The 27,302-nt window shown below is 40.9% G+C and overlaps 1 protein-coding gene and 1 long non-coding RNA gene across 7 annotated transcripts in view; one reads left to right on the top strand and one right to left on the bottom strand.

Annotated features, from left to right (window-relative positions):
- Positions 1-1,367: 1,367 nt before the first annotated feature.
- LOC120406899 lies at positions 1,368-23,237 on the top strand. Of its 3 annotated transcripts, XR_005599646.1 has the most exons (7): positions 1,368-1,515; positions 2,841-3,026; positions 5,474-5,590; positions 6,620-6,909; positions 15,558-15,650; positions 17,591-17,638; positions 22,985-23,237. It is a non-coding gene; the product is annotated as an uncharacterized LOC120406899 (long non-coding RNA). The 3 variants fall into 3 exon arrangements; XR_005599645.1 differs by lacking the exons at positions 17,591-17,638; positions 22,985-23,237 and having other exon boundaries at positions 15,558-15,681; XR_005599647.1 differs by lacking the exons at positions 6,620-6,909; positions 17,591-17,638; positions 22,985-23,237 and having other exon boundaries at positions 15,558-15,667.
- The window catches only part of LOC120406898 (tyrosine-protein kinase TXK-like), a 38,540-nt gene continuing 23,544 nt past the window's right edge, over positions 12,307-27,302 (bottom strand). For 3 of the 4 annotated variants that reach the window (XM_039542075.1, XM_039542074.1, XM_039542077.1), the window contains 8 exons: positions 25,205-25,332; positions 24,424-24,498; positions 23,314-23,485; positions 21,492-21,708; positions 20,103-20,167; positions 17,256-17,374; positions 15,617-15,774; positions 12,307-13,914 (listed from right to left, as the gene is read on the bottom strand). In XM_039542075.1, coding sequence (XP_039398009.1) covers positions 13,846-13,914; positions 15,617-15,774; positions 17,256-17,374; positions 20,103-20,167; positions 21,492-21,708; positions 23,314-23,485; positions 24,424-24,498; positions 25,205-25,332 — 1,003 coding nt within the window. In that variant the 3' untranslated portion in view covers positions 12,307-13,845. The remainder of the gene's footprint in view (positions 13,915-15,616; positions 15,775-17,255; positions 17,375-20,102; positions 20,168-21,491; positions 21,709-23,313; positions 23,486-24,423; positions 24,499-25,204; positions 25,333-27,302) is intronic. The other variant, XM_039542078.1, reaches the window with a different exon arrangement.

Genomic DNA, 27,302 nt, shown 5'->3' with positions numbered 1-27,302 from the left:
CGGTTACTGAACTGTTCTGTAATTGTTATTTTTTTAGATGTGTTGCACATGTCCATTTCATTACTCACCCTGCTACCCCTCTGCACTGGAGTTCTGGTAAGAAGGAACTGAAGGGGACTGGGGGCAGCTTTGTCCTTTATACCTGCACACAGTGGCGTGTGGCCACAGAGGGCACTCGAGGCACCCAGTGGGTACCGCTGAGGGAAAAGGTTTCCAACAACTGTGTGCTGGGAACACAGACACCAAGAGTGGAATGGACAAGAACAAATGGATATAAACTGGCCACCAGCAAATTTAGGCTTGAAATTAAATGGTGATTTCTAACCATCAGAGGAATGAAGCTCTAGAACAGCCTTTGAAGGGGAGTTGTGGGGGCAAAAATCCTAATATGTTTTAAGACTGAGCTTGATAAGTTTATTGAGGGGATGGTATGATGAGACTGCCTACAGTGGCATATGGCCCATCCATGACTGCTATTAGCAAATATCTCCAATGTCCAGAGATGGGACACTAGATGGGTAAGGCTCTGAGTTACTATGGAGAATTATTATCCAGGTGTCTGGCTAGGGGGGGTCTCGCCCACACGCTCAGAGTCTAACTGATCACCATGTTTAGAGACGGGAAGGATTGCAGACTGGCAGAGACACTGGGACTTTTTCACATTCCTCTGCAACATGGAGACCAGGTCACTTGCTGGTTTCCACTGGAGCAAACAGTGGATTCTCTGTAACTTGACGTCTTTAAATTAAGATTTGAGGACTTCAGTAACACACCTAGAGGTTACTTAATGCAGGAGTGGTTGAGTAGATTCCATGGCTTGCAGCGTGCAGGATATCAGACTAAATGATCATGATAGTCCCTTGTGGCCTTAAAGTCTACGAGTCTATGCACAACACTTCTTGAAGAACAACGGTTATGAAACAGGTTAGTAACAGTTTTTTCCTAGCCCATTGCTATGACCAATCATTCCTCTCTTTGAATCCCTCCACTGGCTCCCTCTTCTCTAATGCATCATACATAAGCTGCTTGTATTTAGTTTCAAGTTCCTTCACAGACAATTCCCATGCTACTTATCCTCTGTCATTTGCTATCAAGCTGCCAATGCTTGCCTCTGATTGGGCCATGATGCCAGCCTGTACTGCCCACTTGTTAAATTTTCAAAAAAGCACCTCAGTGCTTTACCCCAGGCTGCCCTACACTCTTGTAAACATCCACAAAACTACCTCATTACCATCTTCAAATCCCTCCTCAAAACTGTCCTTTGCTGTGACACATACAAATACAAACTTGACAACAGTTAGGTTGCTGGTATGCTAAGACCACTGCTTATCATCCTGATCAGTATTGTCTCATTGTTTCCTTGTACTCCCCCATCTATCTATATCCAACTTTTGTCTCTTGTCTTATTCTTAGATTGTAAATCCCTTGGGACAGGGAAGGTTGTTTTGTTCTGTGTTTGTACAGCACCTAGCACAGTTGGTTCCTCCTCCATGACTAAGGCTCCTCGGCAGTATGGTAATACAAATAATAAATAATAATAATAATACTTGGTCCAAAGCACTTTTTTATATATCTATGTTGAACTGTAACCGAGTTTAAGAAAATTGTTGTTCTGTAGATGGGGAAGGCAAAATTCCCTTGAGCTCCATTATAATCTTCTTTATTACCACCTCACCTTAATGTACATACTCCTTAAGGCCAAGAGGACCTTAACACAAGAAACCCAAGGTAACAGTAGTATATCATTGGGAGAGATTAGCTGTAACTTAATAGATTGATAAAGTTCAGCATAAAGGCAAAAGTTGTAGAATCATGATTTATTAGCTAGTAGTGCACCCATGAATAAGCCATGGGTTATCAGCTTGTCCCATGAGTCATCCTATATGTCTCCATCCCATAAGTAATTTTTGTGTCTGGACACAGGGCGTCAGAACAAGGGCAGCTAGGGGGCCACACACACCCACTTTTTACTTGCCATAAGGGTGAGTGACAAGGGGAAAGGGTGGAGAGGAGTGAGCAGGGGACAGGGTCTTGGGGGGAAGAGCCAGCATGGGAGCAGGGCTTTGGGGGAAGAGGCAGTGTGGGAGCAGGGGCCTAGGGGGAAGGGGCAGCATGAGGGCGGGGCCTCAGGGAAAAGGCGCGGTGTGAGGGTGGGTCCTCAGGGGGAAGAGGTGGTGTAGGGGACGAGGCTATGGTTTGGGTGCCCATGCCCCCCCCCACTTTTAGAGAGCTTCCACTGCTCCTATCTGGACATTTCTATTCTCCCCGAACCCCCGTGTCTTATCTTTTCTTCAACTGCTGCCCTATTAAAATCTGAAATCATTGTTAAGTGAAGGCATTGACAACAGAGGTAAGGACACACTAAGTTCTGTAAGGGTATGTGTTGATCAGGTTGTGGTTAGGTCAGGGTTGGCTAATCCCAATTTAAAATCAATCTCTCTTCCAAATCTAGAGAAACCCTAAATGGATATTACAGTGAGTAGAGAGTGAGGAGGATGCATAGGCAGACTATGTTTTTTCTGTATATTGTTTTATTTAGAATCAGAATTCAGAAGAATTCACTGAAAACTTGGTTTCATGTTGGGATCTAAAAGAATGTTCAAGAAATTGTGCCATTTCTACACAAATCAAAATAATTCATTCCCCTATGTAGCAATAACCATCTATGTATTTATTTCAAGTCTATATTTACTGCATGTTCTGTGTAAATGACAACCTGGATGAATAATAGTCATTTTCCACCTCCCTCAGTAGAGCTTTTACTATCGAATTAATTTGCTGTTGTGTGATATCACCACAGGCAGGTCTTGAATGTTTAAACATCTGCATCTCTCTTACAGGAACTAGAGTTCCATTCAGCCTTTCAGACATGGTAGAAGATCTTATTTTCAAAGAAGGAGGGAAAAAACCTTTCTGATAAATATAGAACAGACTGAATTTTCTTTCCTTTAAGACATCTCAGAATAACTGTGAAATTGTCAACGCAGGAGGAAAAGGTGGACATTTACAACATGGAAATTTCAAAGGTATGAGAGAATATATGCATTTTTTATTTTAACTTTTTCCCATCCTGCTTTTTCTTGAACCTTACTGGCTGATCAGTGGTATTGCTTCCCAGGTTGCTCTGTAACTATGAACCATAACAGAAATTAAGTTGCTAAATAATTTACCTTAATGAAACATATAGAAAAGATATGGAGCCAGAGTATATTTTCCCATGTTAGTTTCTACTATCTATGCTTGTCTGATTTACCTTAAGTGGTGAAATATGAATAATTTTCTTAGGGCAATAAAAGCCATAAAATGCAAAAGTGAATCACTGACTTCCACTGTTGTGAACAGCCTGAGAGAAATCTCTGGTGGCCCTTCTTTGTATTAAAGTGATATTCCTGATTATAATCTTTAACTCATTGTGACACTCTTCTCAGGACACTAAGAACTGTAAGCCACTGTATTATCCCTCTGCCTCATCAAGGGAGAGCTTTTCTGAGGCTTGACTGTGTGTCATCTCCTTGATACACCAGTCTGTCTTCATTGCCAGCAAACTGCTCGAGACTCTCCCAGTCTAAACCTTGCCTTGCAGGTAACAGTCAGTGAACTGTTCCTTAGAGAGTTTCCCAGAGATGTCTGACTGCAACATCCAGTCCCTCTCACTAGACTTTCTCAGAAATTAAGTTTACTGCCTCCAGAGTAAGACAGAGCACACACCAGTCTGCCAGTTTAGCTGAGAATTCACTCTATTCTTCAATATAGCAGCATTGAGATGGTACATAGTAAAACTAAGAAGTTTATTAATAAAGAAAAGAGATGTAAGCGATACTAACCAAGAGAAAAGAGGGGTATGGTTACAAACAAAACAAAACATAATATGCTTTCTAGTGACTAAAACTTAATCTTAGCAAGTTACAATCTTTGCCTAAGAAATTTTTTCACTTACATCAGGATACCAGCTTCTCTAGCCCTCCAGGCTAGAAGATCCAACTTTCACAAACTCAGAGGGTGCTGTCCCCTTTGTTCCCTAAGTGATGGATTATCAGAATGTCTTTTTGTTCCCCTTATATTTCCCAAAGTCCATTGCCTTTTCCTCAAGAGCCAGGAAGACCTCCTCCCAGAGATTCAGACTTCGGTTTTTCCCCTGGTGTGATCACCAAGCTGCCACTAGTTAGCTTGATTGCTTTGTTACCTTATATGTGAATGTATTTTCATTGTCCTCTGGCTTACAAAGCTTGACCCCCAACAAATACATCCATATTCCTTTGTCTAAGGCAGGCTTGTTTATCAACTCTCTCCACAACATATTTTAGAAACATATTTGCAGCAAACATACACAATCATTTATACACTACCTGTACATACCCCAGGCAATAATATGCATGACCAAGCGTTTCATCAGCTTTCATAAAAGACCTTACTCAATACACATTTGTAGTACAATATTATTGTATTATAATCAGTTGATTCTACTGCCTGTCTTTCCCCCTGGGGTGTCTGGACCCTGAATGTCCTCTCATCCATATCCATTTCACTACCATTAACCAATTGCATTTGTAGCTTTATATTATGTACTCTGGACTCACGTTATCTGGCAATTGCAACTCTCCTGTGACAAGATGTTGTTCCAAAACATTTCTTTTATAATGAATCCCCCTCCCCTGACAAAGGGGGCATTGAACAGACAAATTAAATATTCTACACTTAAAGCTTCATAAAACAGATACTGCAGAAGCAGATACAATAGTAAAGAGTCAAAGGAAGTGATGACATAGCCAGGAACCATTAGTGTGAATATAAATAAAAATAATAAAAGTTATAGAAATCAATAGCCATTCCTTACATAGTTTGGACTCTGAGACAAATAGATCTTTATCAAATGCTGTGATCTGGCTTTGAGTGTACCTATTATATTTCCATTTTGCCTATCCACTTTCATATGTCACCAGCTCCCATTGAAAATAATGACTCCAATCTATGTGAGGCACATGTATTCAAGAGCATATCTTTTGGTGTGATATTGCCTTTTGTAACCTCTTGCATTCTGGCATTCATGCATAGGTTTAACTTTGCCCTGGAAGTAAGTTTCAGTGATGTTGCTGGGTTCTCACTCTCAGTTGTTCTTTGGTCCCTGATCGAACTTTCATTGAGTTCAATGGTCACATATTACTTCTGAGAGGGTGCTGCTGGATGCTCAGTACTTTTGAAAATTAAGTCACTTATTTAGGTATCTAAATATGGACTTAGGACCCCCTGTTTAAGTACTCTCTTTTTAAGTATTGCTCTAACACAGCAGTTTTCTCCATCATGTAAGTGTCCATTGCCCTGAAGCTTGTGAAATCAGCTACAGTGCCAACATCTGAGTATGGCAGCTGGTTTTGCAATCTGTAGAGTGAGGGATGTCATAGTTTTGGAAGGCAGAACTGAGCCACAAATGTTCAATAACCTATTGTTTGTATGTTTGTTTGTTTTGTCCTCTCAGGGACATGAATTCTACCCAGGAGAAAGGAACCTGCTCTTCTGAATTATTCTGACACTCACTCTCTCTCTCTGCTGTATGGAGATAAATAACCTCTTTATGTGGTGCATGTGTGTCAAGGTAAGTGTGATGCAAATGGCTCCAGTCCAGCTCACTGCACATAAGAACATAAGAATGGCCATACTGGGTCATACCAAAGGTCCCAGTATCCTTGCCCAGTATCCTGTCTTCCAACAGAGGCCAATGCCAGGTGTCCCAGAGGGAATGAACAGAACAGGTAATCAAGGGATCCATCCCACTGCCCATTCCCAGTTTCTGGCACAATCCATTCCAGAGTTTAGCTTTTTACTATCAGAGGGGTAGCCGTGTTAGTCTGGATCTGTAAAAGCAGCAAAGAATCCTGTGGCACCTTATAGACTAACAGACGTTTTGGAGCATGAGCTTTCGTGGGTGAATACCCACTTCGTCGGATGCAACAAAGCTTTTTACTGATATGGACTATGGTAGGGCAGAGGGGTGTTTCTAAGACAACAGGGAAGCAATAACAATAGCACCTGTTAGTTCCTAATAAAAACAAATATTAAACAGTCTAATTGTGGCTCATAATAAAGCATTGTAGTAGCGCTTGCTTTAAAGTGTGAAAGTGACTGTTGAGGACTTTCCTGCATTAATGCCACAGCTGTTTTTTTCTGTTTCATAAGTAAAGCCACTAATGTATAAAAGAAGTAACTGGCAAAAATATGTCACCTTTAAAGGTGTTGTATATTTTAATGTGAAAAGATGCTATGACATAGAACTGCTTACACAAAGAAGGAGACAGCCATAGATGGATTAGCTAGCTTTTTCTGCCACAGAACATATGTTTTCTTATATAATAGGTAGCCATAAGATGACATTGGTATCAAAGTAATACTAAATCTAAACCCAACAAGAGCATTAAATTGTATCTTTTGTATAACTGGGCAGACTTTTTCATTAGCCAGCTAAGTGTTACAAATAGTTTATGGTATTTCTGCTCCCAGTGTTGAAATACATTTAGGTCTGTATTTAAAATGTATATTAGATCAATTACTTTAGGTGCATTTGCACAGAAATAAATGTGTTTTGTATAACATTTTAAAATACCAAATATGTGTTTCTTCTTTCCAGGTCTAATATATATGTAAAAAAATTATGATGATGAAATTAACATTAAGAATGTCACCCTTACTTCAGCTTCGGTAGCATGGTCACATGACCATTATACCTGTCCTAACGAGTTTTAAAGAGTCATATATTGGCCCAGCTGGAACAGCATCTTGTCTGGTGTTTTGCGACAGAATTTTCACCAGGAGGAACTTATACCTTTTGAGCCATGACTTCTTGACCTTGCAGATGCTAACACCATCTACAAACTATATCCTGTGTGTTACACTGCCAGGAGATAGAGCCTTCTAGAGGTCAGTGTACCATTTTTCATACAATGGCCATAGACACTGTGTTTCCAGCCAGCAAGATGATTGACCTGGCTATGGTTATTTGGCTCATCAGCAGTGTCCTTTTCATCATACTAGCCTTGGTACTCCTCTATGGGTGCCTTAGAATGTGGTGCAAGAAGTGTAAGAACACCTCAAATGGTCCTGGGACTTCTGAACATATTAGTGGTCATGCAGGAAATGCCCATTCCTGGCATGGAGTTGACATTGAAACAACCCAAATCAATGAATTTCCTACATTAATTGTAACTGATGTTTCCAGAGAGAGACATTCATACACCACTGGGTGGAACAATGGCTCTGCTCTCCCACAGACAGGATGCTCATAAATTATAAGTTCTGCCCCAAAATGGTTCTAGATAACTATAAACATTTATACTCTATGAACTTGATTTTGAAACTTTACTATAGGCAATATCCTTTTAGTGTTTTCAGGGACCTGGAAATACCCCTCAACAATAGACTAGCCTGTAAAGGCATATTTTTCAAAGGAGGACACAATGGGTATAGCTTCAAAAATATGGATGCACCCATTCCCCCCCTCAAAATCCCATAAATAGACATGCAGATTGACACTTATACATAACTTCTACCCAAATATGTTATGGAGGTGATGGATATGACTCCATAGTTAGGACTGCATTCTAAAATGGGATATAAATTCATGTTTTCCTCTAAAAGTAGATGACTTATCTATGTGTAATTTTGCCCAGGGTCAGTTTTTATGCCCTTTGAATTTTCTGAGTAGCTTTTGTTTGGTTTTTCTTTATAATATTTAATAAGAACTCTTGAAAATTGGGCTGTGGCTGAAATTTGCCTGTGGCATTTCTACTTCTCATTGTTGACTGGCTTGTTTTTTTAAAAAAAGTTATCTACACAAAATCTGGTAGAGAGATTAATCCTGAGCAGATCTGGGGCAACTGGTGAAGTATCTTTCTTTAATTTGGATTTAAAGTGACTTTCAGCAATTACTAGTTATAGCTGAATATATATATGCCGTGAACCTAAACCTGATTGCTTTGGGCCATGTGCACAGAGCTCCTCCTCTGTCAGGAGCTAGACTTTTCCCTACAGCATAAAAATTACCTAAGCATTCATGTGGAACTGCTGATGGATAAAATCTTCCCTGTCAGTAGCTGTACTTCTCCCTCCTCATAGATCCATCCATATCAGGCCCTGCCAGTCTCAAACCCCAGGTTTGTGGGGTTCCTGAGAGCCACCATACTCCAATCTTCCACCCAGCAGCTCTGAGACAACAGCTTGGAGCCTGGTCCATGAAGTCCAACTGGGGTTCAAGCCTGATCTCTAGTCTCTGACTGGGAGAGCTCCAAGGCTCCTGATTGGGTCACAGTCCTATTTATGCCAAAACACTAAGTTGTCCATACAACTAGACTTCATCCTGCTGTGGACCACTGGGCTGGTGTTTACCAGATCCTGCCCTCTGATCCTGACCTCCTGGTATCCTGACTCTTAGTAATTGCCTCTAGGTTCCTGCCCTCTGGTTCTGTTACCTTAACCCAAGGTAGGCAACCTATGGCACGGGTGCCGGAGGCTGCACGCGAGCTGATTTTCAGTGGCACTCACATTGCCCGGGTCCTGGCCAGCAGTCCAGGGGGCTCTGCATTTTAATTTAATTTTAAATGAAGCTTCTTAAACTTTCTGAAACCTTATTTACTTTACATACAACCATAGTTTAGTTATATATTATAGACTTATAGAAAGAGACCTTCTAAAAATGTTTAAATGTATTATTGGCACGCAAAACCTTAAACTAGACTGAATAAATGAAGACTCGGCACACCACTTCTGAAAGGTTGCCGACCCCTGCCTTAACCTGACCTCCAGGTATCCTCAGTCGGCCTGATTAATGGTAACTGACTCTTGATCCCTGCCCTCCAGGTTTGATTCTCACCTTCTAGCATTCCAGCCCAGCCTGATTCCTGGTAATTAGCTCCTGGCCCCCTTACCTTTCAGCCTGCGCCTGATGCTAACCCCTATGCCAGGCCACCCATGCCCTGGCCCTGATAAACTACCTCTTGCTCAGCTTCTCCTCCACCCCCATTTTTTTTAAACAAGCAAATAATACACAAACAATGTGGTTGGTTGTGAAGCAGTTAGAGTTCCTATACACATAATGTATCTGACACAAAAGCAAGGACATGAAAAGTTATGCAACTTGACAGTAGTAATTTCTACCCCTTCAATTACAAGCACACATTTACTAGAACTATCATGCATCACAGGCACACATTTCATCCTTAACTCTGCCCCCCCAAAGGAATGCCATTCTTCCATCACCCCCTTTAACTTCCCTTCCGCACATGTCCCTTTACAAAACAACCCTCTCCTACCACAACCAGCTGCTGCACCAAACATCTCCAACTACTAGTTGTTGGGGGTTTTTTTGGGCGGGGGGGGGAGGATAATCTGGTAAAGGAGTGTGTACAGAAGAGCAGGCTGAGGGGGAGCCTGGAGGGTGTGGTACATGGAGCATGGTGAGCAGCAGTTGCCGAATTGATAGTGTGGAGGAAATGAGATGAAAGTATGTACGGTTAAGTGGTTTAACTTTGCATTCACTTGTTTTTGTGGGTTTCTGTCAGGTAGAATGAGTGTGACAACCTTAGCTGCTTCCAGTTAAAGTTTTTGTATATTGAGAAAGTATCTGAGAGACAAGTTAGTGGTCAGAGTAAGATACTGACAGCAAAACCTCTAGTACTTGTCACTGTCACTTAACTGTGACAACTAGGGTAAAAGAGAGATTTATGTGTATTTCAGTAGTTTCTAGGAGACCTGTCATGGACCAGGACCCCATTGTGGTAGGCGCTGCAAAAACACAGAACACAGACTGTCCCTGTCCCAAGGATCTTAAAATCTAGGAAGATATGAGACAACAGATGGGTACAGGCAGAGTGGGTAGCACAAGACAATACTGGTCAGTATGATAGGCAATGGTCTTGCTATATCAGCTGTCTACCCATTTTGGGGGGAAGGTGAGGGGGGCGAGGGGTTGATAGGCATCACAGCAAAGGGGAATTTTAAGGACAATGAGCTCAGTGGATGTTTACAGGGAACTCTTCCCATGCAAGGGGGGAAACATGGGAGAAACCAGGAAAGTGCCTATTTGAAAATTTTAACAAGAGGACAATGAAAGCTGGTATCAGTTGGTATTCGCTGAAGGGAGGCAGGAACTGACATATTAATAGCATATGATAGATGATGGGGGAAGAGGCTGGCAAGTGAAGATGAGTAGTTGCTAAAATCACACACTGTAATTTGGTTATATTTATCTAAACAACTACCTTCTCCCCTCCAAAGCTTCAGGATGGGTGTGCCATGATCAACTCTCACAGACAAAATGATTGCAAGTTCATTGAGTTGCGAATATGGGAGCTTCTCATATTAAAGTTAGCTTGGATTTGTTCTCCAATTTAACTGCTTCTAGCCCCGTGCAGTCCAGCCACCTGGTTTTGACCTTCCACGCCATCTGTGGGCAAAGCTCAGGTGCTTCAGATGTAGTGACCAGTTGTGCTGCAAATTACAATAAGTGAGGCCTTTGTTGACTCTTCCCTTTGTGGTCATTTAGAAGATGTAGATCAGTAGTTTTCAACCTGTGGTCCATGGACCCCTGTGGGTCCGCAGACCATGTCTAAGATTTCCAAACTTCACAGGGCTTTCCAGTACATCCTAAACTTAAAACTCACTTTACTTATTTTCATGAGCTAATGTAAATGCAAAATTAAAGTAAAACAGAATAAATAAAGGGACAGGTAGTTGTAGTCAGTTGTTAGCTGCATATGTGTGTTCTTTCTGTTTGCTGTGCTGGCTCTGAGCAGATAGCGAACCCAGCTGATCTCAATTGAACTGGCCAGAAAGACCACAGACTCAGTTCTGTAGTGAAGGCACTTGGCCAGGTTTATTGCCGATGAAGCACGGTACTAGCTCTTTGGATCAATGTCTACAGTTACACTAGCACATGTATGCCCATGACAATGGACTCAGCTCAGTGAATGGCAGGACTTTCCATTCCACCCCCCCTTGGCCAGAAAAAGACCCCTCTTTTATACACTGATACAAAGAAGTTACATATTGCCCCTCCACCGTAGTTAATTACCACCCTTTACCTTGTACCAGTTGGTTCAATCAAAGCATCTCTACCCATCACCCTGTCATCCTGCCCTTTTCTTTAAGAGGGGTCAGTGTGTTCTTGTGTCATCTTTGGAGAGTGTGTTTACACCATAAACCTGTATCGGGGTGTTCTGGCACTACCTTTCTGGAATGTATTTACATGAATACTTAGTGCGTAGGAGTTCTTGTGTTTTTGCAACGCTAGCCCTGTTCTTGCCAAGTTCATGTATTGGATAGTGAACCTGCAAGCAAGCATCTGCTTTGTAACTGGGCAGGGCCTGAGCTGGCCTGATTCTTGCTAATTGTGCTTCATATTAGCAGGGCTTGACTCTGTTTGGGCCTTAGGCCGTAAACTAGGCCTTTTATACCAGGCCCCATGTCTCAGGCTCTCTCTGTCTACAATAGTCACCTTTTACATTACTTGCCAATACTGCAAGGGTCTAGGACCACTAAGCAAACTATAGCTCAGCATAACAGAGAAACACGTGTGGAAACATTTGAGCAATTTGTATGTATTCACTGGGGAGCGGTCACAAGCTCAGCTTTCAGCTCACAGCCCTCCCACTGCTTATCTTCTTTGCTTTCATAGTTGGGTGATGTCTCCTAGCTACATACTGGCAGGCAGTAACAAACAATCACGTAGCAAAACCACTTCAGTATGATCTCTTATAGAACTTCTCATGCAATTTGCAACATACTCATATACTTTGCACTATGGATATAATTTATTTGTTGTGTTTATACAGCAACACCTGCTGAAAAGATTAGCACGTCACTGGAGTGGGCAGAAGGATTGCAGTAATTAAATGGAAAACTTGCATCCACTGTGCTCTTTCAGGCACACTACTCTTTTCTCCTGACTGTAGTGTATTGTACCAATCTGTATTCAGACATACATTTGATATGGAATTAAATATGTACTATGAGTCAATTCTAAGAGCAAACAGGGGTATAACTTGGTTAAAATTATTTTAAAAGGTTATATAAAGGAACGAGGAAATCTAGTTTCTCTTGAAACTGAGATGCTCTCACAATGCAGCCAAAAGAACTGGCAACTTTCCACAGGCGTACACGAAGTAATTAAACATTTCCTCTTCCTCTTTGATGTTTACATTCTTCAAATAACTGCAGATAATCATGTTGCTTAAAAATATCACACACTATTATCATCAGTGGGGGTTACCCAGGCTTATGTCAGGAATGAATTTAGTCCAAGGAATCTATCATTGGGCATAATTCCAAAAACTGTGAAAATGTTAATTTTTATTTAGAATAAAAAGGTAAAACTGTAGGAGTCATGCAGAATGTTCTTCAATCAATAGGTTTTAAATATTTTGTCTCCCTACAAGTTGCTGTAAAATACAAATATATACATGCATCTATGTATAAATAATACATATGATTATATATGCAGTATGTGAGTTATTTAGTTTTCCTTTTCTTTAGTGCTCTGCTATTTCTCTTCCGTATTATAAATTTAACAGATGGTACAGCTACAAACAATAAGCTTTTCTCACACTAACATTGGTCACCACAAATATACAATGTACAAGGAAAACAAAAGTTACCAGTGCAATTGTTGTTCACAGCAGGGTTCCAATTATAACAAGTATTGGTTACACACATTGGACAGATAACTTATCTTTTGGCCATGACTTTGCAAAAAACTACTTATGCCACACAAATACAAAAAGGTTCCATTTTCCTGCCATTTTCCATCTCTTCAGCTTGTCCGCTGGCACACCACATGAGAGGTTCAGTATATCTAACTGAAGGAGGGTATTAGTTAAATATGCAGCAGCAAGAGGCAGAAAGGAGGCATGGGAAACACTGCCTTGGAGAAAGTAGACACAAGCTTGCAGGAGATGATGGTTGTTTTCTCGTGCTCCTAAGGAACACAGGCAGGCACCTTCACCAGCTATGCAGCTCCTAACTTGTTATAGAGTGGCATTCCATTCAGATGAGATTTAAGAGCCCCTAGGATACCTGCCTCTTCCTGCATGCCTTCCCACCCGTCCTCTAAGAGAATGTATAGCACACAGGCAAATGAGGTTGTGTCTCCCTTTAATGACTGGTCTGCTGGATGATAAAAGCTTACTGTTTCTACTATCTTAAGTTGCTCTTTTAGGTCAAATGACAGAAGTCTTTGTTGCAGTGCCTAAGGTCCTGTGTTCAAATGTGTCTGACGACCTATACAGTGACCCGAGGAAGAGCTCTCTGCAGCTTAAAAGCTTGTCTCTATAAAATATATTACCTCACTCACCTGGTCTTTCTAATACCCATATAGAAATCCATAATGGGTGCTTAAGTCTCTTTTGCTGCCACTTGTCCATATTCCCCAATCTATGAGCCAGACCAATTATCCAATGATTTCTTAATCAATGGCATTGTTGCAGAATTTAGTGTAAATCTGCCATATAAAACAGAAGGATTTGTTGTGCAGTTTAGACCTATGTGCCATGTACTAGAAGGAAGCTTGCTTATTCCTCTCCAGCATAAACTTGATCATCATGAACCTAGTCTTGATTTGAACTAGCAACCTTGCGGCAAAAAGGTTAAGAGCCCATCACTGATCCCCTGAACTATCCATTTCCCCAAAAACACTAAAAATGTGATGAACCCTGAAAATAAAAACAGACTAAACTGCACAGATTCCTCAATATTTACAGTGCTGCGGATGGTTATAATAACTAGGACTGTAAAAGACTGAGAATTACCACATGAGGGGCTTCATGCTAACTCTGCAATGAGAATACATATGTATAGAAAGTCTGATTATCCAGTCTCAGCTATATCTGTGAGGGTCTGAAGTAACTCAGCAAAAGCAGGGCGACCGTCAGGTTTCTGAAAAACAAAGCAGAGGGCAACTCTATAGTACAGGCTGATCTGACATAAGAATAGACTTTTATAATCAGACTACCCAGAACACTGTTACACATGTACATGTGCAGAAAGAAAAGTTGTATGTTTGTCATTTTAAGGAAAATCCTGGCTTTGTCATGTAAGTGTGTTAGCCGATTGGGTGCTTTCTGAACAACAGCATCATGAGCATAGACACCTTTTAAATGTAAATCTAAGGGCAAGTCTACACTCAAGCACTACATCAGCGGAACTACACCATGAGAGGTGGAAGCTATGTTGGCATCTCCCACTGACATAGCACTGATGTGGACAGCACTTAGGTCGATGTAACTTACGTCACTCAGGGGGGTGTATTTTTCACACCTCTGAGTGACTTAAGTTACAGCGACTTAAGCGCTAGTGTAGATCAACCCTAAGGTCTGTTTAGGTGATATTCATTTCAGCCCTGCATTGGGGGTTGTCTATAGCCACACCACTCTAATAGGGGCTCTGAGAAGCACTGTGCCTCAGAATCACAGTGTCTACCAGGGCTTTCTGGAATACTGTGCTCCCAGACTCAGAGCTACAGCATTGCAAGGGATGGAGCATGTTTCCCAGCACAGTCAGCCAGAATGCTCCATTGGCTGATATAGGGAAGGTAAGGATGGCATGTGGCTAGCATCCCAGGAGGCATCCCAGAAGAGAGCAAACTATGCATTTTCTGTTTAAGTCCCTTAAGATATAGTAGCTTTAACTTAGAAGTACTGTAGCTATCAAACACCTAGAGCAGATATTTTATAAGCTGTTAGATACACATTAGAGAGGAGATGTGGGAAGGAAGGACAGAGTTACAGCAATAAGATCACACTGTTACTCATTTTAGGCATGTGCCTATTTAAATGGAAGAGTTAAAAGTACATCTAAAAAGATTTTATATATTTAAAATTATAGACTTCTCTCGGCAGCATGGGAAAAGTGAGTCTTACAGAGGGATTCAAATTACGAGAGGTTAGTAGCTTAGTTGGCCATATTAGGAGGTAATTCCACATAAAGAAGCAAGTCTAAAAAAAGGCATAGACAATTGTGGGAGAAGCAGATAAACATGGCATCAAGTCAGGAAACATTAGCAGAATAGAGGGGGATGGAAGGGGTGGAATAAGAAAGTAGAGCTGCCCTTCACCTTTGCTGCCCTGCACCTTGTATGGTTATTAACACCTGTGCAAAGTGAACATAAAACACTACTAAATCAGAATGTTAGTTGTCTATGCACACTTTGCACATGCTTTGTACTCACATAAATGACTGCACAAGGCACTGGACAACAGAGAACCATGCCCCAGGTTCAACATATAAGCAGGGAAATAGTTATATAAGGCCTTGATGATATGGAATAGGGAGAAGGGGATGGAGAAGGGAAAGATCATGGAGGGATTCAGACAGAGGGTCAGGTGATCAGATTGACTGGTGGTTGATGTGATGTAAGGAATTATTTATATTTATTGGGTTTTAATAGTTAAAAGAAACAGAAGCTTCTAACCTTAGCCAGGATAGATGAAAAACACATCAAAGATTCTGAGGATATCACAAATGTAAAGTAGGTATTTAATTTCCCTGCTCTCAATGATTGTCTTTAACTCCATATTTAGAATGAGGACCCTGGCGATGGAATATCAATATACAGAACAGGAAAATAAGAGAAACACACCTCATGCCAGCAGCTGTACATGACTTTGTACACAGTGAGTGATGCCAGATATGGTTGATAAAGTCTGTAACCTTCGGAAATCTCATGGACAACTTCAGAATTTGACTTATTTTCAAAAGGCATTTTGCCCTCTGTAAAAACTTCCCACATTAAAACTCCTAGGAATAATCCAGAAAATTAAATGTTCACAAAACTATTCCATGATATTAAGATGCATGAACACTAGAGATTGTGTATCCTGGATAATACAGGAGACAACTGTACATCTGAACTGCATTGAGAGACAGGACCAGATCAATCCTCAGCTGATGTGAATGAGAATAGCTACATTGACTTCAATGTAGCTGCCCCAATTTGTAGCAGCTGTCCCAGTGACATGTTGATAAATTAGAGATGGTTCAGCATGAGAATGACTAAAGGATTAAAAAGCATGACTTATAGTGATAGGCTCAAAAAGCTCAATCTATTTAGTTTAACAAAGAGAAGTTAAGAGGTGACTTGATTACAGTCTATAACGGGGTAGGCAACCTATGGCACATGTGCCGAAGGCGGCACATGAGTGGATTTTCAGTGGCACTCACACTGCTCAGGTCCTGGCCACCGGTCTGGGGGGGCTCTGCATTTTAATTTAATTTTAAATGAAACTTCTTAAACATTTGAAAAACCTTATTTACTTTACATACAACAATAGTTTGTTTATATATTATAGACTTATAGAAAGAGACCTTCTAAAAACATTTAAAATGTATTACCGGCACTTGAAACCTTAAATTAGAGTGAATAAATGAAGACTCAGCCCACCACTTCTGAAAGGTTGCCGACCCCTGGTCTATAAGATCTACCTGGGGAACAAATATTTAATAATGGGCTCTTCAGTCTAGCAGAGAAAGGTATAACATGATCTAATGGCTGGATGTTGAAGCTAGACAAAGATGGGAAATAAGGCATACATTTTAAAAAGTTACAGTAGTTCATCATTGGAACAATTTACAAAGGGTTAGGGTGGATTATCTGTCACTGACAATTTTTAAATCTAGATTGGATGTTTTTCTAAAAGATCAGATCTACAAATTATTTTGGGAAAGATCTATGGCCTGTGTTATACAGGAGTTCAGACTAGATGATCATAATGGCCCCTTCTGGCCTGGGAATCTATGAAGTTATGAGATGAATGTGGATTTTGATAAGTGAAAACTTCTGACTGTAAAGAATGCACATTGCAGTCATAAGCTAAGTTCAAGTAACAAGAGGTTTAGATAAAGCATTGTGGTCTGGTAGACAATGTTTTCTCTTAACAATGGAACTTTAGAACTTTAGATCCTGTATAAAGGAGTGGAAACACAGCAAATTTCAGCTCATGGAATTTCTTAGGAATGCTTCTATTGGGAGCCCTCAGTTTCCAACTTGTGGAAGAGGCTAGTTATTCCATCCCCTCAATTTTGGATTGTGGCCTCCTGCTTCCCTATCCCACCCAAGAAGCACTGCTTTATTCAAAATGGACAGTCTCTTGCAATTTAGACAAGATTGTTAGCATGAAACTGACTCATTAAAACTCAAGATAGTTGTAACTGTGCAACAAATAATTTACTATAAAAGTTATATGCCGAAGTTTTTATGAGCAAAGTGATGACCCACTCACCAAATGACCAGACATCAGACTTGCTACTGTACTTGTTGAAATGAAAAACTTCAGGAGATGACCATTTGACTGGAAATTTGGCACCTGAAGAGCTGATATATTCATCATCTAGAACATATCTAAAGAAACCAGGTAACAATATATTTAATCTAAAGCATTGGGTAAATATTTTAGGTGACATATCCTTAGATGATATATGATTATATAAAAAACACTTCCAGAAATAGTGTGTCCATATGGAAATACCTGTTACTTCTAAGAATTCCAGAGTGGATTAAAGACAAAGATTATGCGTTACCAGTATTCACAAAGATGTTCTGGCACATTTTTCTTAGATGTTGCACTTCCCAGATGTCATTGATACCAGCTGCCATACCAGTGAGGTACATACTATGATTCTCCTAACACTTTTTATACCTGTTTTATAATAATAACTCCATTGTCTTTAATGGAGTTACATGTGATTTATACTTGCATAAATGAATGAAGAATCAGGTTCATAATCTGTAATCTGTGATTTCCTGCTGTCAGAACTCTGGATTAATTCAAACAAGATTCACTGTTAGCCATGTGTGCTTAACTTTTCTGTCAGCAGAATTCTATATATTTACTGCCACAGCTAACTAAGCGTTCAGATACCACAGAGATAAGTATGATGTAAATACCCAGATAGATCAGTGAGAAGTACAGTAGCACTTTTTTGGTCATTGACTTTAAATAAAATGGTGAAAATCCCTTAGAAAATAATGTATACCAAATCAAATCATATACATGATATACACATAAATCATGTGAGTAAAAAGCTTTATATTAAATGTGTGAATTGAATTGCATATGGACACATGTCCCAATAAGTGCCAACACAACCTATGACAGGGGTGGCCAACCTGTGGCTCCGGAGCCACATGCGGCTCTTCAGAAGTTAATATGCCGCTCCTTGTATAGGCACCGACTCCAGGGCTGGAGCTACAGACGCCAACTTTCCAATGTGCTGGGGGGTGCTCACTGCTCAGCCCCTGGCTCTGCCACAGGCCCTGCCCCCACTTCACCCCTTCCCGCCCCCTCCCCTGAGGCTGCCATGCCCTCGCTCCTCCCTTTCCCCCCCTGAGCCTCCTGCACACCACAAAACAGCTGATTGTGAGGCATAGGCGCCGACTTCCCCTCCGCTCGGTGGGTGCTCAACCCCCTGGCCCTGCCTCTTCACTGCCTCTTCTCACTCCTGCACTGCCCTCGCCCCACCCCCATTCCACCCTTCCCCAAAGTCACTGCCCCTGCTCTGCTTCTTCTCCACCTCCTCCCCTGAGTGCACCACATCCCCGCTTCTCCTCCTCCTCCCTCCTGGAAAGTCCTAAGCACTGTTAAACAGCTGTTAGGTGGCGGGGAGGGGGGCGGGGATGTGGCGCGCTCGGGGGGGGGAAGAGAAGGAGGTGAGATGGGAGGAGCTTGGCTGCTGGTGGGTGCGGAGCACCTGCTCCAGCCCTGGAGCACCCATGCAATCGGTGCTTATGTCAGGAGGTGTGGGGAGGGCTGCCAGTGCATGGGAGATACTGGGAGTGGGGGGCAGGGGAGCTGATGGGGGGCTGCTGACTTATTACTGTGGCTCTTTGGCAATGCACATTGGTAAATTCTGGCTCTTTCTCAGGCTCAGGTTGGCCACCCCTGGCCTACGAGATTCACCAGGAGAGGTGTAATTAAATTCCCCTGATTATGCAGTACTAGAAGTAGTCCCTGTACTCTTTGCAAGCAAGTCAATAATAAATTAATTATTCTGTCTCTTTTAAAATATGCTTTGTTGTCCCTAACAATGAATGGCAAGAGACCATGACATAAACAACTTGTTAGTGAAATCCTCTATCTAGTTTCATGGCTAGCTGTAGGGTATGTGAGTCCTGCATATTATTGCAGATGGGATTTTGGGGGGCCCGGAGCAAAATCTGAAACTCAGGCCTGTCACCCTTCCAAAAATGACCTTGGAGATGAAAGAGTTTAAGAAGAATATCCACAAATCATGAAACCAAACATGAAGAAACATTGAGTGGAGGTCCTGGGGCAGCAGGGTTGGAAAGCAAGCCTGCCCCCGCATTCACCCTGCAGCTTCTGTCCCAGCTCCCCACTCTGGTCATTGCAACCTGGCACAGGGCATCGCAGCTCCGCTTAGCCTTGGACTGGCCACCTCTCCATCATGACAAAGGTGTGGCCAGGCTGCAATGCCACTTGGTTTTGGGACCCCCTCAAATGTGGGGCCCAGAGCAAACTGCCCCTGTTGCTCCTCTCTACCTGCCTTCCCACAGACAGCCTTGCAGATGAGGCTTGAATGGGAACCTTTATGATGTGCATGCAACAGCCCTGCCAGGTGTACTGGAAGGGCGATTCCCTCTAGACAAGCCCATAGGAGCTGTGCTAAGATTGTCTTAGCTAGAAGCTTTTAGTATCAGACACTATGATAAAACCATATTTTAAAAGGGCCCTCAACCCAACCTTTGTGTGTGCACAAATTTGTGCGCAAACACCATTGCATGCACTTTTCCAACACTAAACTGCATGAGCAGCTGAAAGATTATAATACATGTGAGCAAAATATTAATGCTTGAAGAATGCACATGCAGGGATCTATGTATGCACAAACAGAGATAACTTTTAGAAAATGTGCTCCCTAGTGTGTGCACCAAAGTACAAGGGAATCAAGGAGATGAGAGGCAATTCCATTGGCAGTACCTACATGCAAAATAACTGGTACTGGCAGTTTTGCAAGTTAGGAGGTTAATTCAAGGCCTCATTATTGCTAGTTGAAAATATTTCCAGTGTAGTTAAGATTCAATACTGTTGTTATACACAATTGCTGCATACCTTGTCATTCCAAAGTCAGATATTTTAACTATATTCTTGGCATTGACTAAACAGTTCCTTGCAGCCTGCAGGAAAATGAGAAAAACATATTTGAAATCTAATTAAAGCATCCTGAGAAAAATGCAACAGCTCACCAGTACTTTACTCATACAGTTTGCAGTGTTATTGTGAGACTACATTTTGTATTGAATACCCCCCACAACACACCTTTCAATATCCATGGGTCCCACACATGCCTATGACAACATGTGGTATCTCTCATCCAGTGCACTAAATGCCCCAATAACAACTATGTGGGTGAAACTCACAGAGAAAAATGATCAAAGACAAAAACTTCATATCACCTGTGGGTGAACATTTTTCACAAAATGATCACTCCATACCTGACCTCTTTAGTCCTCATCCTCAAAGGAAACCTGCACAACACCTCAAAAGAGGAGCCTGGGAGCTTAAATTCATAACTTTGCTAGATATTAAAAATCATGGTCTTAATACAGACACTGGATTTATGGTTTATTACAATAATCTGTAACTCACTAATCCCACATTTTTGTCCTTTGAGTGTAAAGGTGTTAAGGGGCCACTTACAATATGTGTTAACCATTTTTGCTAAATAATCTGTTCTATGTTGTATTTAGCTGTGATACTTTGAGTACCTTTCCCAGACCTGAAGAAGAGCTCTTTCTTGTCTCTTTTCACCAACAGAAGTTGGTCCAATAAAAAATATTACACTGCTTCCTCATCGTTCTTATTCATAAATGTTCCTCTAGATGTCTCATATCAAACAAAGCCAAACTAAAGCAAAGCTAAAACGGAGCCAAAATAGTTTTGGCAGGATGTTCTGATGTTACACTAAGTTGTCTGTGTTGTAGCACAAAATCAGTTGATGATAAGAAGGTGTTAAGACAACACAATATTTGGACATCACTCTTAGATAACACTGTTACTTTCTCTCACTCCATTCAGTCACTAGGTGTTCTCTAACTCTTCATTAATGAATATCTTTTGTTTAAAGGGAGTTGTAATACAGTAAATAATATGTGAATTTTCAACAGCAGCAATTGCCGACAGAACTTAAGAACATTTATAGCAAGCAGTTTAAATACATTAATTTATGCAGCATACCACACACATATGCACATTGTAAGGCTTAATACCTTAATATAATGTTACAAAATCCACAAACTGCAATAAAAATGAGTGAGCATCAGAAATGTTTCACTGTCAGAATACAACAATACAGATATATTAATCAAAATAACACACTGTTGGTCCATTGGATCCTGCAGTAGTTAAACAACACTTACAAAATACATTAGTGCCCATAAGGTGTAATGACTTGTATTTTGTTACTGTCACTGCAAATTACAGAGGGCCTGCTGTACTTACTAAATCACGGTGAATAAATCTATTTCTTTCTAGATACTCCATCCCTTCGCAGACATCCTGGCACATGCTTAGTAACATTTCTTTGTTAAGCCTCCCTTGTCTTTGCCGAAGGTAATTGAGCAGGCAGCCATTTTCCATGAACTCAGTCACTATGTAGAGAGGCTTGTGCTGTATGCACACTCCATAAAGCTGTACCAGCTTTGAGTGGGATAATTTCCTGTTAACAAGGTGCATTTCAGTAACTAGACACTTGCCACTGACAAACAGTTAAAGCAGTTTTGATTATTAGGATGATACATTGTATTAAACTGCAATGGACATAGGACCAGTTATATCATCTACAGTAACTCCTCACTTAAAGTCGTCCTGGTTAACTTTGGTTTCGTTGTTACGTTGCTGATCAATTAGGGAACATGCTCGTTTAAAGTTGCACAATGCTCCCTTCTAACGTCGTTTGGCAGCCGCCTGCTTTGTCCACTGCTTGCAGGGAGAGCAGCCCGTTGCAGCTAGCTGGTGGGGGCTTGGAACCAGAGTGGACCAGCAGCCCCCCTATCAGCTCCCCTAAGTTCACTGTGCAGCAGCTGCCCAGCAGGCTATCAATTGCCGGCAGTTCAGCTGTCCCTCCCCCCACTGCCATGTGCTGCTCCTGCCCTCAGCCTTGGAGCTGCTCCCCGAGACTCCTGCTTGCTGTGAAGGGAGGGAGGAGAGGAAGAGGGGGGCTAATGTCAGGGTGTCCTCCTCCCAACCTGCTCCTGCACCCCACTTATCCCATCTTCCATAGAGCAGAGGGGACACACACGGCTCAAGATGGCGAGAGCTTGCTGGCAGCAGCTGCGGTCTCAGCAAGCTGATCTCATTAACAAGGCAGTGTACTTAAGAGTAGGGTCAGTGTACTTATAGGGGAAATGCACATCTCTCTCTCACACGCACACAGTGTGTGTCTCTGTCTGCGATGCTGTCTCCCATCCCTCCATTCTTGCTGCCTTGTAGTGTGTGAGAGTTAACCCTTGAGGGCTCAGCCAATTGCTAGTTCATCATTTAGCAGTAAGGCATTCCCTGGGAAATATCCCACCCTGACTCCTCCACCTCAACCGAGCTTCACAATCATCATCACTGTGTACCAGTATTAAATTGTTTGTTTAAACATATACTGTGTGTGTATGTGCATATATATATATATATATATATATATATATATATATATATATATATATATATATATATATATATATAGTCTTTTGGTGAAAAAAAATTCCCTGGAACCTAACCCCCTTATTTACATTAATTCTTATGGGGAAATTGGATTAGCTTAACCCTGTTTCACCTAAAGTCGCATTTTTCAGGAACATAACTACAATGTTAAGTAAGGAGTTACTATACTACCATTTCTTAATTCAAATCCTTCCTTAAATCACCCATTTGTATGAATTCTTTCAGTGATAGTCCACTGAGAAATTAAATATAATAATCAATTCCTTGTCTTCCCAAACTAGATTATGCCTGGCTTTGTGCAGTTGACTAGACAGAAGGAGCAGCTATCAGTGTACTCTCCCTACTCAGCATTCAATTCGAAATGGAGGTGACCTAAAGATACAGTGTTTCACTTAGTGTACAGTGTGTGTGTACTATGAAGTTAGTACAATTTTCATTGTAAACTCATGGAGCATGGTCTGTGTTGTCTTCTGTGCATTGTACAATGTCAAGCACAACGATAATACTCATCAAATAATAAACCTTATGAAAACATCTTTGACTATATTTGTTTCTTATTACATCTCAGTTTAACCCTTTCCACCAGGCACAAAAGAGCCATTGAACTTACATCATGACTTTAGCTTCCTCAACGAAATCATCTTCAGACATTGCACCTTCATTGATTGCCTTAATGGCAACTTTGACAAGTGCTCTCCATTTACCCAGCTGAACGATTCCAAACTGGCCACGCCCAACTTCTTTCATGAAAGTCAGCTCAGATGGGTTTATCTTCCACTTCTCTGTGAAAGTGAACTCAACATGTTATAATAGCATGGTGCATGCCAGCTGCCCTAACCCCTATTTATGGTGCAGGAAAAATGCCCCATCCTTTGCAGTATTACACAGAACAAATAATCATTGTTTGTTAATATCATCCATTGCCTGTTATTTGCTATGAAAATTTTCACTACCCCTATTATTTGAGATATGGGATAATCACCTAACACAGGAATGTTGGGGCTTGAAGGTAGGACAGATATTTAATTATCCACTACATCTGAGAACATCATGGGAGCACTTCAGTATGTGTTGTCCATCACTCTCATCCATCTCCAGACAGTGATGTAATAATACTGATTAGCTGGCTCTATTGTGATATCCACAATGATTTTTGCCTTCCACAAGTAGTAGTTCTAGGAAATATATTAAATATATTAATTCCCAGCATACACTTTTGGAGGCACACGTTCTGGATGTGTATTCACCGGTGAGGTGAACTTCATTTACTATCCTATATAAACCAAAATTATTTCTATTGCTCTTTTATGCACTGTGAAATGCCACTCTTATTTCTACTAGTTGCATTGTTGGCAAGAACAGTCTTGATCACAATAAACATTAACATCAATTGTCTATACATTCAAATAGGCTCCAATGGCCCTTAAAAGGCTATGGAGTCTTAGGTCTTTGTTTACAAAATGTGAGGAAATTTAGAAGCAATGCTAGTAATGTGAATGAGACCATTCTTCTAAAATGATACATGCCCAGTCAGGTATTTCACTGAGTTTTGGATCCTGAATAAGAAATGGATAATTCCTATTGATGGACATGTGTTTTTATATATTAATTATTACAAGGATAATTTCTTTAGCATACCTCAGATACCAAGATGATGAGCATGATATAAAAACCTAGAAAGATACCTAAAACTCTACCAAAACAATACTTCTTACTTTACCATAACTAAATCCTGCCGTCGCTGGTAAACAATTTCCCATTGATCCAATTGGATGTCGGAGGCGGGTGATGAGACCTATGGGTGACAAAGTGATAAAATTCTTTAGAACAATTATGCCATTTTCCTATGCATCCATCTTAGCTTCCTAAAACAAAACCTATTTTGTTTTCCACATTCTTACCCGTTGGAGTTACTTTTTTCTATATTATTTACAACTTGTTCAGATGTAACCCTATTGAAAAGGAGTAACTGAGGGAAAAGCATACTCAGTCCTTGGATGTATAGGGTGAGAACACTGGCATTTTGCAGCCTTCCAGATAAGTTAATAGGTAGTAGGACAAATACATTATACAGTTTCCAAAGGTCCATAGGATTTAGCTTGTTTATTAGTAGTAGTAGTAGTAATTATTTATTATTTTTATTACTGTAGCACTTTAGAGCCCTAGTGATGGATCAGGACTTCATTGTGCTAAGAGTTCTTCAAACACAGAACAAAAAGATCATCCCTGCTCCCAGGAACTTACGCTCTAAATAAAAGACAAGGGGCAACAGATGGATATAGACTCAACCCCAGTTTTTGCACAGTACAAAACTACTGATTTGGCACAAGGGCTAGGCTAAGAAACTGAACTTTTCTCTTCAAAATTTTGCAAACCTGTCTCTTTTTAAAAAGACAGAACTTGATTCCAGGAAGGGTTATTTCTGAGCTGTCAAAGTCGTATCTGCAGTGAGCTTCCAATCATCATCAGTATTAAATTCTTATTTGCTTAGCTGCTGTTACCTGCTGCATTATGCTGGTGATACTGGATGAGTTCAGGAATGGATGGAAAGAGGTGCTTTTCTGCTACATAATACTGTTCTGAATGGTTTTGCTTAATTTGATAATGTCGGATATTTCCACTGTGGCTTCTGAAATCAACAAAACATCAGTTACTTGAAAATAAATCATATTTTGATTATATAAAGTTGTCTGATTTAAATAATGTTTTGGACAAGAATTACTATTACACAATAAGATCTATGGGGAGGAAATACAATTTTCCTGTTTAAAATTGCTTGGTAGAATTATGGTTGGGATAATGTTTCAGGGGGGAAAACAGCTTATCTGAATACCTCTCTCATCTCTGGGGATGAAACCTAAGGGCTCAGAATTAAAGAAATCTATGAAATAAAGAAATAGAACTTTTGAGAGCCAGGGATGCTAGCCAAAAACTTCTCCCTCCCTACAGCAGACATCCCTTTTGTAACCATTCTACAGTCATTTACTAAAACCAGTGGTGGGTAACCTGTGGCCTGTCAAGGTAATCCACTGGCGGGCCACCAGACAGTTTGTTTACATTTGCATGGCCGCCTGTAGCTCCTAGTGGCTGTGGTTCACTGTTCCTGGCCAATGGGAGCTGCGGGAAGCAGTGCAGGCTGCAGGGAAGTGCTGGCTGTCTCTTCCTGCAGCTCCCATTGGCCGAGAACGACGAACTCTGGCCACTGGGAGCTACAAGCGTCCGTGCAAATGTAAACAAGCTGTCTGGCAGCCCGCCAGTAGACTACCCTGATGGGCTGCAGGTTGCCCACCACTGACTAAAACATTTTCACATCCTAGATGTCTCTGATGGCCAAATCATGATACCTTGGAGACCAGAGTGATTTTTGCTATTGACTCCAACAGGATTAGAATTTGTAACCTATATGAAAAATCAGCTACTATTCTACCTTATTTTAGTCTCTCAATCAATATATATCCTCTGAGATTGTACCTCTTCTTGCATTATGGGAGTAATAGATATAGGGAACACTTCCATAAATTCAGGTGCCTCTGCCCACACCTAGGAGAGAGTGCAAATAGATACAAATGCCCTATGTTTGCTGAAATCTTTATTCATTCTTTAATAAATTCCTTCTCAACTCCTCCCCCACACCTTGTATCTCAACTCCTGTAATTTCTTCTTCTGTGTTTTTCCTAAACCTCAATTTTCAAATTTCAGGGAGTCCAAATGCTGTGGCCACCTTACTACTCTGTCACTCCAGGAGAACATGTGATGGCATCAGCCCCATTCACTATCACTGGTGTCCTTGATGATCCTTCCAGTTTCTCTGTGGCCCAAGCACTTCCCATAAAACCTGTATCTAGTATACCACTACTTATCACTGTACCTATAGAAATTACCTGAATGATACACTAGGTAAACTATGTAATGCTCTAGTTTCCTTGCATCTATCAAGGCTTTTCTAATGATATACTGTCACCAGGTATATGAGCACCTTCCAAAGAGTTAAAAAACTAATCCATAAAAATGGTGCAAGTCCCAAATTTCCTTTCTATTTCCCCAAAGGCAGTCAAGGGACTTTTTTCATTTTATTTTATTCTTTCTTTTATTTCTTCTACCCATCCCTCTTTTTTCTTCATTGCTTTTTTGCCACTGTTTCACCTCCTCTCATCTTTACTGTTTTTTTTAAATTATTAATTTTTCCAAATACAACCACTATACCAAAATTTCAGATTAATCATAATACACAAAGGAATTAAAGGGTGTTAGGGCAAAGGTGGGGGGGGGGGAAAGCGTCATATCTATCTTCAGGGTTTATGTTAATCATAGACCCCTAAAAAGGCAGTCCAAATTGCTTTGAATTTTTGGACATTCCCTTTCTGTGGTATGCCAGTCATTTTATTAGCTGTATCATCCATATTACAGAGACAGGCATCAATATTTGGTGGGGATCAACTTTTGCATTTTTCAAGGATTAATTTTTTAGCGACCAAAGCTGCACGTTGGAACCATGCTGCCTTGTTACCAGGTAACCTCCAGGTATCTGGAATATATCTGAGAATGAAATCCATTTTAGCATCCAATATCAAATTGGTCCTTTGAATTGGTCCTGGAATT

The sequence above is a fragment of the Mauremys reevesii genome, linkage group 5, assembly GCF_016161935.1.
Source record: "Mauremys reevesii isolate NIE-2019 linkage group 5, ASM1616193v1, whole genome shotgun sequence".
Classification (NCBI taxonomy): domain Eukaryota; kingdom Metazoa; phylum Chordata; order Testudines; family Geoemydidae; genus Mauremys; species Mauremys reevesii.
The sequence above is the reverse complement of the archived record's forward strand: the minus strand, read 5'-3'. Positions and strand labels throughout refer to the sequence as shown.